The sequence below is a fragment of the Zingiber officinale genome, chromosome 8B, assembly GCF_018446385.1.
Source record: "Zingiber officinale cultivar Zhangliang chromosome 8B, Zo_v1.1, whole genome shotgun sequence".
Taxonomy (NCBI): Eukaryota; Viridiplantae; Streptophyta; class Magnoliopsida; order Zingiberales; family Zingiberaceae; genus Zingiber; species Zingiber officinale.
The window spans coordinates 82,803,252-82,817,699 of record NC_056001.1 but is presented as its reverse complement, the minus strand read 5'-3'; the positions used below and the strand labels follow the sequence as shown (position 1 = coordinate 82,817,699).

Here is a 14,448-nt window from a genome sequence, read left to right as displayed (position 1 = left end):
CGCCGGCGTTTCCGAGTACGCAGCGGCACATCATCGGCCGAACGGCCCTCCACTTCAGCTTCACTCGCAGGTTCTATATTGCCCGTGGCCTCATCAGGAGGGGCAGGGGCGTCCGGGGCTTCTGGGACCGTTGGCGGCCCCTCACCTTCTTCGCCGGCCGGATCAGCCGGAGCAAGGCCCCGTTCGGCGGCCTCCTTGCTCGTCACCGCCTCAATCCGAGCGGCCTTCAGTTTGACCTTCTCGGTGGCTCTGGCCCGCCACATGACCTCAGCTGCAGAAGCAGAGAATAAATCAGTTAGAACAAAATAAAGGGGAAGATAGGGAAGCTTACTCATGCTACAAGGCAGATCGGCTGGTGTAGAAGACAAGCCGAATATATGCATTACTCCTGGGAGAAGCATCTTGTCAATGTGATAGCGCTGACCGACTAGCTGTTCGGCTGCATGGAGATAGTCTGCGTCACCTCTAAACTTGCCGAGCTCCGGTTGCGCAGGCATAGCCGTCTGCCACTTGGTGCGGAAAGTGGGCCGCTCGGGAAAGCGTATATAGAAAAAATGCTCCTTCCAGTGTTTGTTGGAGCTCGGCATATTATCGAAAAGGACGAAGCCTATCCTAGATTGGAAAACAAAGGTGCCCCACTCGGCTTGCTTGGGATAGTAGAAGTAGTGGAAGATTTTTGGGGTTAAGGGAATGCCGTTCAGTTTGAACAAAACTACCACTCCGCTTAGCAACCTAATAGAATTGGGAACTACTTGGCCGAGCGGAATGTGGAAATAGTTGCAAACTTCTAAGAAAAACTTATGAGGAGGAAAACGTAGTCCGGCCAGGAATTGATCCCGGAAGAAGACAACAGTGCCGGGCGGAGGATCGTTAGGCCGATCGGAAGGCGTGGCTAACACTATTTCGTGGTCGATCGGTAGGTCATATGCTCGAGTGAGGCGCATGGCGTCTTCCTCGTCGAACCGACTTTCCATGTTCGAGTACCAAAGACCCGGAGCACCGCCGGTTGGCTGCGAGGTACTGGTCATGATCGAAAGGCCAGAACGCGAGATAGAAGAGGATGGTTCAAGCAATGGAAGAAAACCGGCTGAAAAGGATGATTAACAGAAAGAAGAGTGCGTCTGAAGTGAGAAAAAGGCTCTTACAAGCGAGGAAGATGACCGGAAGAAGCCGTGTGATCGTCGGAAAGTCTGAGAACAAGGTCGCCGGCGAGAGGGGGAATGACAGGAGTCTGGAAACGAAGAAGACGAAATGCGGCGGAAACGAAGTCAAGGATCTTATATCGCCGCCCGGAAACGATCTCCACCGTCCGATCCAGGTCGTCGATATCGAGGTTGTCATCGGATCGTCCGTTTCAAACGGCGGCTGTCCCATCGGAAGTGACGCAACCGCCATACTCTGACAAATGCACGGTCGCCACGTGTCAGCCGGTTACTAGCCGCATTTAATGAGCTCCCCTTACCTTGCGCAGAGCACGTGATGGGTAGTGTGGGAGAACAACGGACATCGATTCCCAGAAAATACAAGGCATGAACAAAGTATCGCCGGACAGACAGATATCGCCGCACGGATGAGCATCTTTATGCCTGGCCGAGCGGCCTAAGGCATTGATCATTGTTCGACAGATCGGCAGTCCAGTCAGTCGGACTTTGCCTCCTTCGACTAGACTCGAGAGGAAGGCAAGTGATCCGGCGGTAAAAATCCGGAACCCCATAAGAAGGAGTCAACGCTGAGGGGAGGTCAAAGGGTCCAGTGGCTCGCCGGAAAAGGGCGAGCCGACCGGACTCAGAAGAAAGGGAAATTTGATAGTAAAAGGCACCCTGGCAGGGACCAGGGTTCCGACGCTCAAATAAAGCAGTGCGTAATGACCGAGCGGAAGGAGGTGCCGCCCGGACGGCGCAAAGAATCAAGGCCGTCCGGACGACGTTCATCGTCCGCCCGGCGGGCCGGACACCCCAGTCAGACGGTGGGTAAAAGACGAGGACATCTTCTGACAGCTGTCAAGTCGTATGGCTATGCCATACTTCTAGTCTGACAACGGGTGGTCCTGCCGTCCCATCAAAGAACATGCTCGGACTGTGGCAGCATGGTGTCAGGTAAGCTCTCTAACAAGTGCATACCGTGGTATGGGTTGCTGACACGTACGCACCTCGGCGGGCGTGCATCAGTTCCTTCTCCGTCCTATATAAAGAGGCTATTACTTCGTCAAAGGTACGCATGATACAAATTTGGCAGCCACTTTCTCCACCACTTACCTGACTTGAGCGTCGGAGGGTCGTCGCCGGGAACCCCTTCCCGGCTAGACTTTCGTGCAGGATCGCCGGAGCTTCGTTCGACTAGCCGGAGATTCACCCCATCGACTAGGAGCGTGCCGCGTGCCCAGTGTCCGTTGGCTCCTGGTTCGGACAGGATCAATGGCTATCGGCGAAAAGGTTTCCTCATAATCGATTCCCTCTTTTTGAGTATACCTTTTTGCAACAAGTCTTGCTTTCAAAGTTTCCACCTTCCCATCTATCCCTCTTTTTCTTTTGTAGACTCATTTATATCCAATGGCTTTTACACTATTTGGTGGTTCTACAAGCTCCCAGACCTGATTAGAATACATAGATTCAATTTCGGAGTTCATTGCACTTTGCCAAGATGCTGCATCTTTATCTTGGAGTGCTTCATCATATGTTCAGGGATCAGCTTCATGTTCACCAAGGATCAAGTCCGAAGACTCTCCCAAAAACATGAATATATCAGGTTGTCGAACAACTCTCCCACTACGACGTGACACTACCTGTAATTGTGCATCATTTGTGACACGCGTTGCAGTTTCTTGTGGTATCTCATCTTGTACCGTTGGTACTAAATTAGACGTGTCCTCTCTTATTTCCTCAAGAACAATTTTACTAGGCTTGTGGTTCATCACGTAGTCCTCTTCTAAACATCGGGCATTGGTGCTAACAATGACCTTCTGATCTTTAAGATTATAAAATAAACCACCTTTCGTTCCTTTAGGATATCCTACAAACAAGCGAACTTCTGTACATGATTCCAACTTACTAGCATCTCCCTTCAGCACATGTGCTAGACTACCCCAAATCTGAACGTGTTTCAAACTAGGCTTACACCCATTCCATAATTCTGTGGGAGTAGAGGGTACTGACTTAGAAGGTAGCAGATTCAGAATATTCACTGTCGTTTCCAGAGTATATCCCCAAAACGAATTTGGTAATTCTAAGAGGGAAAGATTTAAATTTCTCTCTTTTAAATTTCCTATTGTTGTATCGTGGGAGTTATTGGATTTAGAGTATACAAATTGTCAACTAACGTACCAGAATAGACAACTACCCTATTTTTCTTGACAACTACTTTGTCATCCAAAGAAACAGAATATCCATCTATAAATAGAAACTGAAATCAAGTTCTTTCTAAAACTTAGTACATAAAGATAATTTCTCAAAATCAATATTTTATTTCTATCAAAAGATAAATAAACATCTCCCACTGCAACAACCACCACTCTCGTAGCATTGCCCATGTAGACGGTGATCTCTCCTTCATGTAGTTGTCGAGTTTCCTAGAACCCCTGCAATGAATTGCAGACATGATCAGTGGCTCCCGTATCTACACACTAAGTACTGGTAGATAACACCATTAAACATGTTCCAACAACTAATGAATAAGATATACCTTTATTGTTCTGCTTTCTGTGCACCTTCCAATGTCCAGACTGCTTGCATATGAAGCACTTGCCCTTCGGCTTCTTCACCCCTGCTTGCGGTCCTGTCCCTTGAGGTCGAATCACCTTCTTTGCTGAACCAACTTATTTCTTTTTCTTTTTCCTGCCTTTTGGCTTAGAAGCAGAAATGTTTTCAGCAATGTGAATTTGAGAACTTTGACGAAATAACCCTTCTGCTGCTTAAAGTTCTGTCAGAAGTTCCACCAACGAATATACCCTTTTGTTCATATTATAGTTCAGACGGAACAGCTCAAAACTCTTGGGTAGCATTTGGAGAATGATATCGACCTGGGTTTCCCCATTAATTTCAGCTCCAAGGATTTGTATTTCGTTCAAATGAGCCATCATCCTAAGGATATGATCCCTTACGGGTGTCCCCTCAGTCATGATGGTCGTCATCAAGTTTTTCATAGCCTCCTGCCTAGCAGCCCGATTCTGGTGTCCGAAGAGTTCTTTGAGATTGTATATCATGTCATAGACAGTAGGTAAGACTTGATGCTGATGTTGTAGCACATTTGACATAGATGTCAAAATGTAACACCGCGCCATCTCATCTGCTTTGACACATTTCCTATGCCTGCCAATCTCCTCTTCACTAGAATCGCTATTAGGTTCGTTAGGACAGATCTCAAAAAGTACGAACTTATATCCCTCAGTAGTTAAGATAATGTCCAAGTTTCGTTTCCAATCAATATAATTGGGACCGGTAAGTTTGTTTTCTTTTAAAATAACAGCGAAGAGGATTGAAAGCCATTTTGAAATCCTGAGAATCACAAAATAAAATATTTGGTCAAAATTTTAGAATTTAAAATAATATTGATCTCTCAAACAATATAATTTAAATTCACTAACACCTCAAAACACCGTGAATTTAGTATCCCACGATAGTGTGGACGTATACTAATTCAAACATTTGTAAGAGGAGGTTTTACCTATTAATTTTATTATCTTGTCAACCTAACTTTATGACAAATAAAATTAATAGTTGGTTTGACTTCGGTCACACAAAATAATAGCAGTGACTCCGATGGAGAGGATACTATTAAATGCACCTAAGTGTATACCATTACTTGATACTTAATCCATTAATTAGGATTGTGCCCCTTCAGATGGAGAAGATCACACAAAACTAAATTATTTCCTATAATCATCCATAAAGGAAGTTTGATCTAGTGATCTGCAAACAAACTCATCCGATGTGGAGGAAGACACTTAAAGCCAACATGCAAGTTTGAATGCATCACTTACAAACCAGTAATGGAGACCGTGGAATTTATTTAAATAAACCCTCTCCCACTTAGTCATTTAAACGAGGAATTTTAACATGCACACATAACACACATGCACATAAAAGCATACACATCACAACACATAAAGGCAATAAATATGAAAAAATAAATTTTCAACTATTATGGCCTCATCCATAGTTGTCCTCCGTATGCCGTTGATCCTAGCCGCTGCCAACGGGTCATGTCGTCACGTCTATCTTGCTTTCTTTTCCGTTGCGCCTCTAGTCCTCAAATAGTACCACGCCTTGCAAAGATACAATCCGCAACAAAAATAAAGTTTTGCATTTATCAATCCTATATTCCACAAGGAAATGTACATGTAATGTAGATCGAACAGAATGTAAAATAATAATAATAATAATAATAATAATACGGTAACCGGTTATATTTAATTATTACAATCATGCACACACAAAAATCTTGACATGCCCGAGGGTTCAAATCACACACAAGCACATAAAAGCCATAATAGTTGGATCTAGGATCCCTGCAACCACAGAGTTAATTTATCTAGCACATCCTACTATTATCCGGCCTAAACTTATGTATGAGTAGTGCATTATTTAATCGAAAATCAAACACACAGAGATAGAAAACTCGCTCTGATACCAGTTGTTGGGTGCTACTCGGAATATCGTTATGTTCCCTGTAAAAAAAATTTGTGCAAGCACAGAACTTTTCCTAGCTACCCATATGCTCTTCAGAAGTTAAACTTGGATTGAAAACGAAACTTAACATTTTTACTCCAAGTTCGTTCTTCAAAGTTAAATCTGGATCGGAAACAAAACTTAACATTTTTTACTTCAAGTTCAACCCTTGTGTTCTTCTGAAGTTAAAACATATTACAGAAGTTGATTAAATATTTATTTCAAGGATTGACTTCTAGGTCGTTGGCGAGGCACTAGGCCTTCTTGGTTATGAGATCATCCACCACTTCCTAGACAAAAAGCCTTTCAAAAAATTGAATATTTAAACTTCTCACAGTCTCACAGTAACCTTAGGTTTAACTACAGAGATCTTAATCAAAGCACAAGATCGAAACACAAAATCGAAACACAAAAATGAAAACACAAAATCGCTAGCCTCTTGTATTGGTATTTCAGGATCCATACAAAGAAAAAAAAACTAGTTCTGTGCGGAATAAATAACTAGTTGTACATTTCTTTATAAACAAAGACCTCTTGATCTTCTGCCGTATTCCTCTCATCTTCTTGGACGTCGTGTGGGCGACAATCTACCAAGACAAAAACACCCGAATTCCTTTTGTTTCTAAGCCGTTATCACCAAAAGATGCAAAGAAAGGAATGCCTTCTTCTTCTTCTTCTCCTCCAAACCGCCGGCCACCAAGGTGCTTCGTCTCTTTGTTTTCTTTTCCTCCAAGCTCCGACCACCAAGAGAAGATGGAGTGCCGGCCCTAGAGGGAAGAAAAGGGAAGAAGAAAAGAAGTGGGGCGCCGACCCTAGAGGAAAGAAAAAGAAAGAATGGGGCGCCAACCTTAAGGGAAAGGAGAGGAACTTAGTTGTGGAGAACAACTTATCAATTCTTAATTGAATTGTTGATTTTTGTGGCACAACCTCCTCTCCTTTTATAACCCTTTGCCCCAGATAAAAAAGGAGAAAAAGTAATAGATTTTTGTTTAGGAAAAAGTTTTATTAAAGAATTAACATAATTCTTTTTAGAAAAATTTCTTAAGAAAGAATTAGTATAATTCTTTTTAGAAAATTTCTAAGAAAGAATAAACATAATTCTTTTTAGAAAAATCTCTAAGAAAGAATTAACATAATTCTTTTTAGAAAAATTTCTTAAGAAAGAATTAATATAATTCTTTTTAGAAAATTTCTAAGAAAGAATCAACGTAATTCTTTTTAGAAAAATCTCTAGGAAAGAATTAACGTAATTCTTTTTAGAAAAATTTCTTAGGAAAGAATTAATATAATTCTTTTTAGAAAATTTCTAAGAAAGAATCAACGTAATTCTTTTTAGAAAAATCTCTAGGAAAAAATTAATATAATTCTTTTTAGAAAATTTCTAAAAAAGAATCAACGTAATTCTTTTTAGAATAATTTCTAGGAAAGAATCAACGTAATTCTTTTTAGAAAAATCTCTAATTCTGTTGAGAAAAAATTTTCTTTTTTTTTTCTTTTCTTTTGGTTTGGGCGACCCCTTGCTTGGGCTTCAAGCAAGGCTTGGCCGACCCCTTCCTTAGGTAGGAAGCAAGGCTTGGCCGACCCCTTGCTTGGGCACCAAGCAAGGATGTGGCCGACCCCTTTCTTGGGTCGGAAGCAAAACCAAAACGGGTGAATGCGAGGCTTTATAGAGGCTACAACAAGGGACTGAGAAGAGGAATTTGTTTTGACCTCCTGATGAACATGAGCTTCCTGTGTTCGACCCGAACACCCAACTCAAGTTCATCAATAATAACTCATACCACTAAAGAGTTATTATTGAACTACCGCACCAATCCCATATTACAATATAAGCTCCTTCTTATCATGAGTGTGTTAGTCTTCCTGTGTTTAAGATATCATATGTCCGTTAATTAAATGAGTTACTGACAACTCACTTAATTAACATCTAGCTCTAAGAGTAGTACCACTCAACCTTATTATCATGTCGGATTAAGTCCACCTGCAGGGTTTACATGATAATCCTTATGAGCTCCTCAAGGGGACATCATCAATTTAGATTACTAGGACACAGTTTCCTTTTATAATCAACAACACACCATATAAATAATATTATTTCCCAACTTATCAGGCCTATTGATTTAATTGAATAAATCTCACCCTTTGATAAATTAAAGAAATAAATACTAAGTATATGCGTTTGTTATTATATCAGGATTAAGAGTACGCACATCCATAATAACAGAGGTTTTGTTCTTTTATGCAGTCAGTATAAAAAGAACAACCTCAAATGATCCTGCTCAATACACACATAGTGTACTAGTGTAATTTATATAGTCAAGACAAACTAATTCCAAATTACACTACAACCGTTCCAATGGTTTGTCCCTATCCATCTCGGTCGTGAGCTGCTATTTATAATTTATAAGGAATTGATAACATGATCTTCTGTGTGGCACCACACACCATGTTATCTACAATATAAATTAAATGGACAACTGCATTAACATGCAACATTTGACCAGAGTGATTCTCATTTCAAAATATAAATGTTCATACAAAAAGTTAGGCTTTTAGTATACATCCTAACAGTTCCTTACATAAGGAGTTATGTACTTTGGTATTGGCAAACGCCACTTATAATAAGGTGAACTATACAGTCGATTACTAGGTATGTAATAAGTTATGCGGAGGGATGTGAGTGATGTAGATGAGATCTATCCTTTATGACGAAAGCGATATATGTGGCGGATACAAGAATGCATGACCATGCTCAATGAGTCAATATGCGATATTGAGTTTATTTGATTAAGTGTGCCTACTTAGAGATTAAGAAACACAAAGACTGATAAGAGAATGACACGGTCTATGCCTCATTGATCAATCTAAATATCAAGCATTGAAGGATTAAGTCATACAAGATATTAGACACAAAAAGGTTAGGTCGGATCTCGATATTCTCGTCACTTGGGTAGCAATGATACCTTGCTAGATGCCACTTATTATTTATGTATTTAAAATGGTTTTAAAGACACTGCTAACGTTATGAGAATTTATTGGGTCACACATACAAAGAACATGTTAATTTGGAGATGAGTTCATATGATGGATTATTGGATTAAGTCTAATCCAAATTAGACTCATTGAGTTAAACTCAATTGGATCCAACTATTGGATTCAGTTCAATTTGAATTAGACTCATCGAGTCAATTCGGATTGATGAGGATTAATGAGTTAGACTCATTGAGTGACTTGATGAATTTGAATTCATCAAGAAAGAGGAGTGCTCAATTTAGAATTGATTATGCATTGGATGAAGAGCAAAAAGGTGGTTAATTTCGAATTGATCATGCATTGGATGAAGATAAATATTAATGTCAATTAAGGCAATTGACATTAAGGCATTTGATTAAATGAGTATAAAAGGAGTTTTGATTCATTTCATGAATATACTTGTGTTCTTGCTCTTCTTCTTCCACCTTTGGCTGAAACTCCCTAAGAAACCGCTAGCACAACATTAGGTGGGTTTTCTTCTCCAAGTTTGTGAGTTCTTAAGACGGACGAAATGTGCTTGTGTGGATACCGAAAGAGACGTGAACACTTGATTGTGCTGAGATCCAATGAGGAAAAAGTTGTCGTCAGGAGTTCGTGTTTACGCAACAAAGGTATAACTCTCATCACAACTAATATACGGTTTCCTTCGCATAGATCTTCTGGAAGGTTTTCGAAAAATGTATTTCGCTGCACTTGTGTTTGTTTTGCGCTCGAGATCCTAACAGTGAGAAAATCGGAAGGACCAGCCGCGACTGGCTGGCTGGAGTTGCTCATGCAAACGTCTTGTAGTGGATGCTCGCGGCGAGGGAACAACTACGGCGTCGATGATCTGTTCGCTGGTGGACGAATAAGAAGGGCAGCACGCTTTTGCCTTTCTTACGGTGAGGACCTAGAGAGGTCGCCTCCAACGACTGACGGGGATTGTTCTATTGCAGCTCGTTGTTGAGAAGGGGTGTTGGTCGGTGGCAGTTGGGCGAGATCGCGGCGTGCGCGCGGTGAAGGAGAGGCAGCGCCGCAGAGATGAATAGTGCGGAGGAATTAGACTATAAACTTAGGTTTATTTTTTAATCAACTCCTATTTTAAATATATATTCTAAACAAGCTTTTCTAAGCCCTATCTATTTATCCTCATGAAAATATCCAAATATTCATATTAAATTCTAAAAAATTCCATAAAATTCTAATAAATTTTATAAATTTATTTCCTTATTAATTATTAATTATATTCTTATTATTTTTCCTAAATAAATTTAATTATGTCAAATTTTAATCCTTATATATATTTTTGGTATATTTGCAATCTGAATCTTCAAGATCACCCAGATCATCTTCTAATTTTGTCATTAATGTGTTCAGATAGTCGACTCCGTTAACTGTTTTGTGTTTCCATAAAATCCATGACTCGACTGTTTTAGTTTCTCTATTGCTTTGTAAATCATCAGTAATTCATCAGTCGACTTCCTTAGTCGATTGTTTGCATTCTGAAATTCATCAATCAACTTATTAGTCGATTGTTCAAGCTTTTGTTCCATTCTGAAATTCATCAGACTTAACTGTTCAAGCTTCTGTTCCATTCTATTGAAAACCACAAGTTCAAGCACATTAAGGTAAACTTCTTAAACAAACAAATAATCATTAATGAAGAATTGTATATTTTGGTCTTAATATATAGAGAGATAATGGCATATCTTATTTTCTAAAAGTCAACACATAAGCACAAGATTGTTATAATTAGATTGCTTCTTGCATAAGTTATTGTCTCTTCTAGCCATCATTCCTTCTTCCCTCTACATCAACTTTGATACCAACATCAAAGATCCATATGATTAAGATTCATAGTATAATGTTGACGAGTATTTACAATTGTTAGTTGATTATGATTTAGAACACTTCATGGCTACTTACAACTTAACTTTTCTATTCTAGTTGTTGGGCTGATCCAGATAAGATTAATAATCTCGACCATATTAGGGCTATGGAACAGTCACTCAAGGAATCTCTCAACCGAATCCAAGTACACAAGGTATTGGTATATCTAAACTCCACATCAACTATATATGCCTACTTAATGCATCATTTTGTAGTATTATATATCACTTTTAGTGAAAATGGCGCAACAATATTAATTTAGCAGTTACATAACATATTATTTGTCTCACTCAAGTTTCATTGTCATAAGGAACAACCAAAAATATTATTACATTGCACTTTATCTTGATCTCATCTAAAATTGATTCATTTTTTTATCTTGATAGGAAAATTGTGGAAAACAACTTATTTCTGTAGACTATAATGGCCAGGTATACTAGTTTTTTTTTTCTTGATGTTCTTGATTTTATACACTTTCATCATCACTGTGAGTAATTGATGCATGCTTATTCATTGGGTGGCAATCAACTAACAAAAGCTATTCGTTTTTTAGTTCCATAAGGACATGCATTTACCCATGGGGCTAAGCTATGCACAAGGAGCTTCATCAGTGTCATGGCTCCATGACAATGATGGTCAACCACTAATGATTTCTCAAGATGCTAATTTGATACCTCATAGGTGAGAAAATAATAAATTGCTCTAAAATCATTGTGTTTTTGGATAGTTTTAAACATAATTTATTCTTTCAATTGAGTGTAATTGATAGGCGAACCAAGTTGGATGTATGTTAGAAACTTTCTAATTGTTTGTGTCTCTTTAGAAATAGAAACAATGGACAAAAAGATGAAAACATCAAGGAGACACAAGATATACAAAGATGGAACTTTCAATCTTAAGAATATTAAATGACATTTTACTTCCAATCAAATTTAAAATGATTGTTAATTCTTGTATAGCGATTAATGTTGTAGGGATGTTGGATGCTCATCAGACACGGCTCTCCAAAATTATCCTGCTTACTTCAATGCAGATAAACAAACAAAGGCCGATGAGCAAGTAACAGATGAATCCTTCCACAATTTTAGCCCAAATACTTGCTTAAGGCTACAACTAGGAGCACAGTTCTCCTACCAGACGTATGGTCAGAATTTGTTGAGTGAAAGGATGTTCAAGCCCGAGATGGAACATAGTTTGCAGGAAAGCACTATAGATTATCAAGTGCATCATTTCGAGACACCTGGTATGGGCTATGATGCTAGCTTCCATGACTGGGCATCTACGTCTGGGAATTGTGGTGTTGCAATATATGATGAAAGATCATACACCCAAGTGAGCATTCTGAAATTGTGACTTTATACTCTCATAATTGATTCATTACAAATTCAACTACAAAGTAGAAACTCAAGTCACATGATTTAGGTGATTGGGTATATAGATGTGGGGTATTCCTAAGTACTAAAAAAATCTAGTGACAGCTTGCCTTGTGATAAATTTTTCTACTTTAAAATTCATATATTCAGATAAAATATAATATTTTAAGATATCAAAATTAGAGTTAGATGTTTTATCATCTTTGTTATGAAAGCGCATGGATGATAGATATCCAATAAAATGATCATAAATAAAGAAAATCTCTTCATTTTTATTTGATAATCTCTATTTGGTGCACCTTGTGGGGGTTAAGGCCATCCTCTCACTTCCACTCGTGGGCATAACAACCTTTATCTTTTTTGAAAAAGACAAAAATTAGACATCAATGCAAGGAATTAATTCTCCAATTTATTGTTAAACTCTACGTAGTGGTTGTCCTTGTGCTTTGGTAAAATTTACTTTACTTTTAACTTATGGTCCATCTCATAAAGTTATATTTAGTGGAAACAATCAAGTTTTGGAGTTATTTGCCATTTGACTTGAAAACATATTAGTTCCCTCATGTCTATATAGATGCATGGAAGAAGTGTGTAGACAATGCCAATATTTGTATGGTAGAAGCTTATGGGCAATCAAGGCCATATGTTATACTAACTAAAACTTGTATTGGTTGCCTCTAGGGCATGATTGAGTTGGTTATCACATAGTCGATTTGTAGAAATGGATAAGGGTCAATTCCAGGTGAAGCCAGGGAAAGACTTGTTCAGTTTTTTTATTTAACTCCCTGCAGATGGCTGTGGGTCAACGTATGCTCTTTTTACAGAAATGTAACTTGTATTGGTTATTAGATTCTGAGTCATTGTATTGGTTATTAGATTCTTTGAGCCATTCTCAATCTCATGATCTCTAACTTCAGTGTTTAACTTCATATTGCAGCAACAATAACGGCTTGGAGTATCATTATCTCATTGTTTCTGTTACTACTATTCCAAGATTTCATCCTCAAAATCTTTACTCACCATCTCTATCTAAAATAGACGAAGCTTTGGATGACTCCATCTCCTTCTCACAAATCGATCTGGGAAAGTAGTTGATGATACAAAATGGAAACTATACTGGCATGTATACCCCTTACTAGGAAAGTTAAATATCTCTTCTGTAAAAATAATCATATAATTGCTATTCCCTTAAATTTTAAGTTCTTTCAGCCTCTAGATCAGAAGGTTTGCTCCTCTTGTAAATTTTCTTGTATAAGTATTTTGTAAATTTACCCATTGTAAAACTAATTCAACTATAAGAAGAAGTTGAGAACTTTTTTTCTTAGACATTGACAATAGATTAGAATGTTTATAATTTGTGCATCCAAATTATGCATTTCCACAAAGTTTTTTTTGTTAATTAAATAGAGTTAGAACAAACTCTTATAGTCAAAAGTTTCAGAGATTTGGATCTAGAGAAGTTTGAGTTTTTTCGGTGAAATGAAGCTATTTTAAAATTAAGTAGAGTTGGAACAAATTCTGAACAGCGTGGTTATGTAAATTTGAAATATTAATATAATTTAAATATTTTAATACTATTTATGAACTATTTTGAAATATAAATTATTATTTTATCTGTAAATTTTATTTTGAAATAATATGTAATGTTAAAATTTGTAGAATTCATTATTATTTAAAAATTTTTATATTAAGTTGTGAAAGTATTTATAACTTGGGTTGGAAAAACAACTTTTATAATTTTTTTTTATTTACATTGAAAAATAAATCTTTAGAAGGATAGTTTTGTAAAAATGACCTTGAATTTACTAAATATTTTGTGTTTGTTTTGCAAATTTTAAAAGGGAAACAATTAAAAAGAGCCCCAAAATTATTGAAGAGGGCTCATTTTGCAATAAATAAGTCAAGAAAGATTTTTTACCTTCGAAATATGCTTATATCAATTAATTCTGAAAATGATCAACACAGTTTGTAGATATTTTCTTCCCATAATCAAGGTAAATTATAAAATACTTAAAACTATTAACATGACGTTCTTAGATTAATCATCAATTAAAAAAATCATCTATTAATCTAGTAAAATTAAAACTTAATCTTTAAATATTCATGGTGGTAAAAGGTGAATATGTTCACCCCCAATACCCTCACCAACCTGTCTCAGGACCAATATAGAGGAGGTAAATCACGGACGACTATTGGCCTTTGGAATAACGACTTACACATAAGAGAGATATTTACCTCGGTTTTACCGAGATTCGAACCCCATACCTCATGGTGGCAACACTTCATGCCCTAGCCACTAGACCTATCAAGAACATGTTCATGATGGTGATTGCTTTGATTAATTATTTGATACTCAAGAACAACAATGAGCAAATGTCAATGTATGGAGAGATACAATAGCGAATCAAATGTGGAGTGATGTTCATCATATTGGCAATAATGAATCTTAGATTTTTTCTTTTCTGTAAAAGACTATTGAAAATATATCACAAATGCTCAGTATTTTTTTT

The 14,448-nt window shown here is 37.8% G+C and overlaps 1 protein-coding gene across 1 annotated transcript in view; it reads left to right on the top strand.

Moving 5' to 3' along the window:
- Positions 1-13,214, top strand: part of LOC122014345 (agamous-like MADS-box protein AGL65) — a 43,512-nt gene extending 30,298 nt beyond the window's left edge. The window contains exons 8-12 of the mRNA XM_042570560.1: positions 10,623-10,719; positions 10,952-10,996; positions 11,119-11,246; positions 11,540-11,897; positions 12,876-13,214. Coding sequence (XP_042426494.1) covers positions 10,623-10,719; positions 10,952-10,996; positions 11,119-11,246; positions 11,540-11,897; positions 12,876-12,884 — 637 coding nt within the window. The 3' untranslated portion in view covers positions 12,885-13,214. The remainder of the gene's footprint in view (positions 1-10,622; positions 10,720-10,951; positions 10,997-11,118; positions 11,247-11,539; positions 11,898-12,875) is intronic.
- Positions 13,215-14,448: the final 1,234 nt, after the last annotated feature.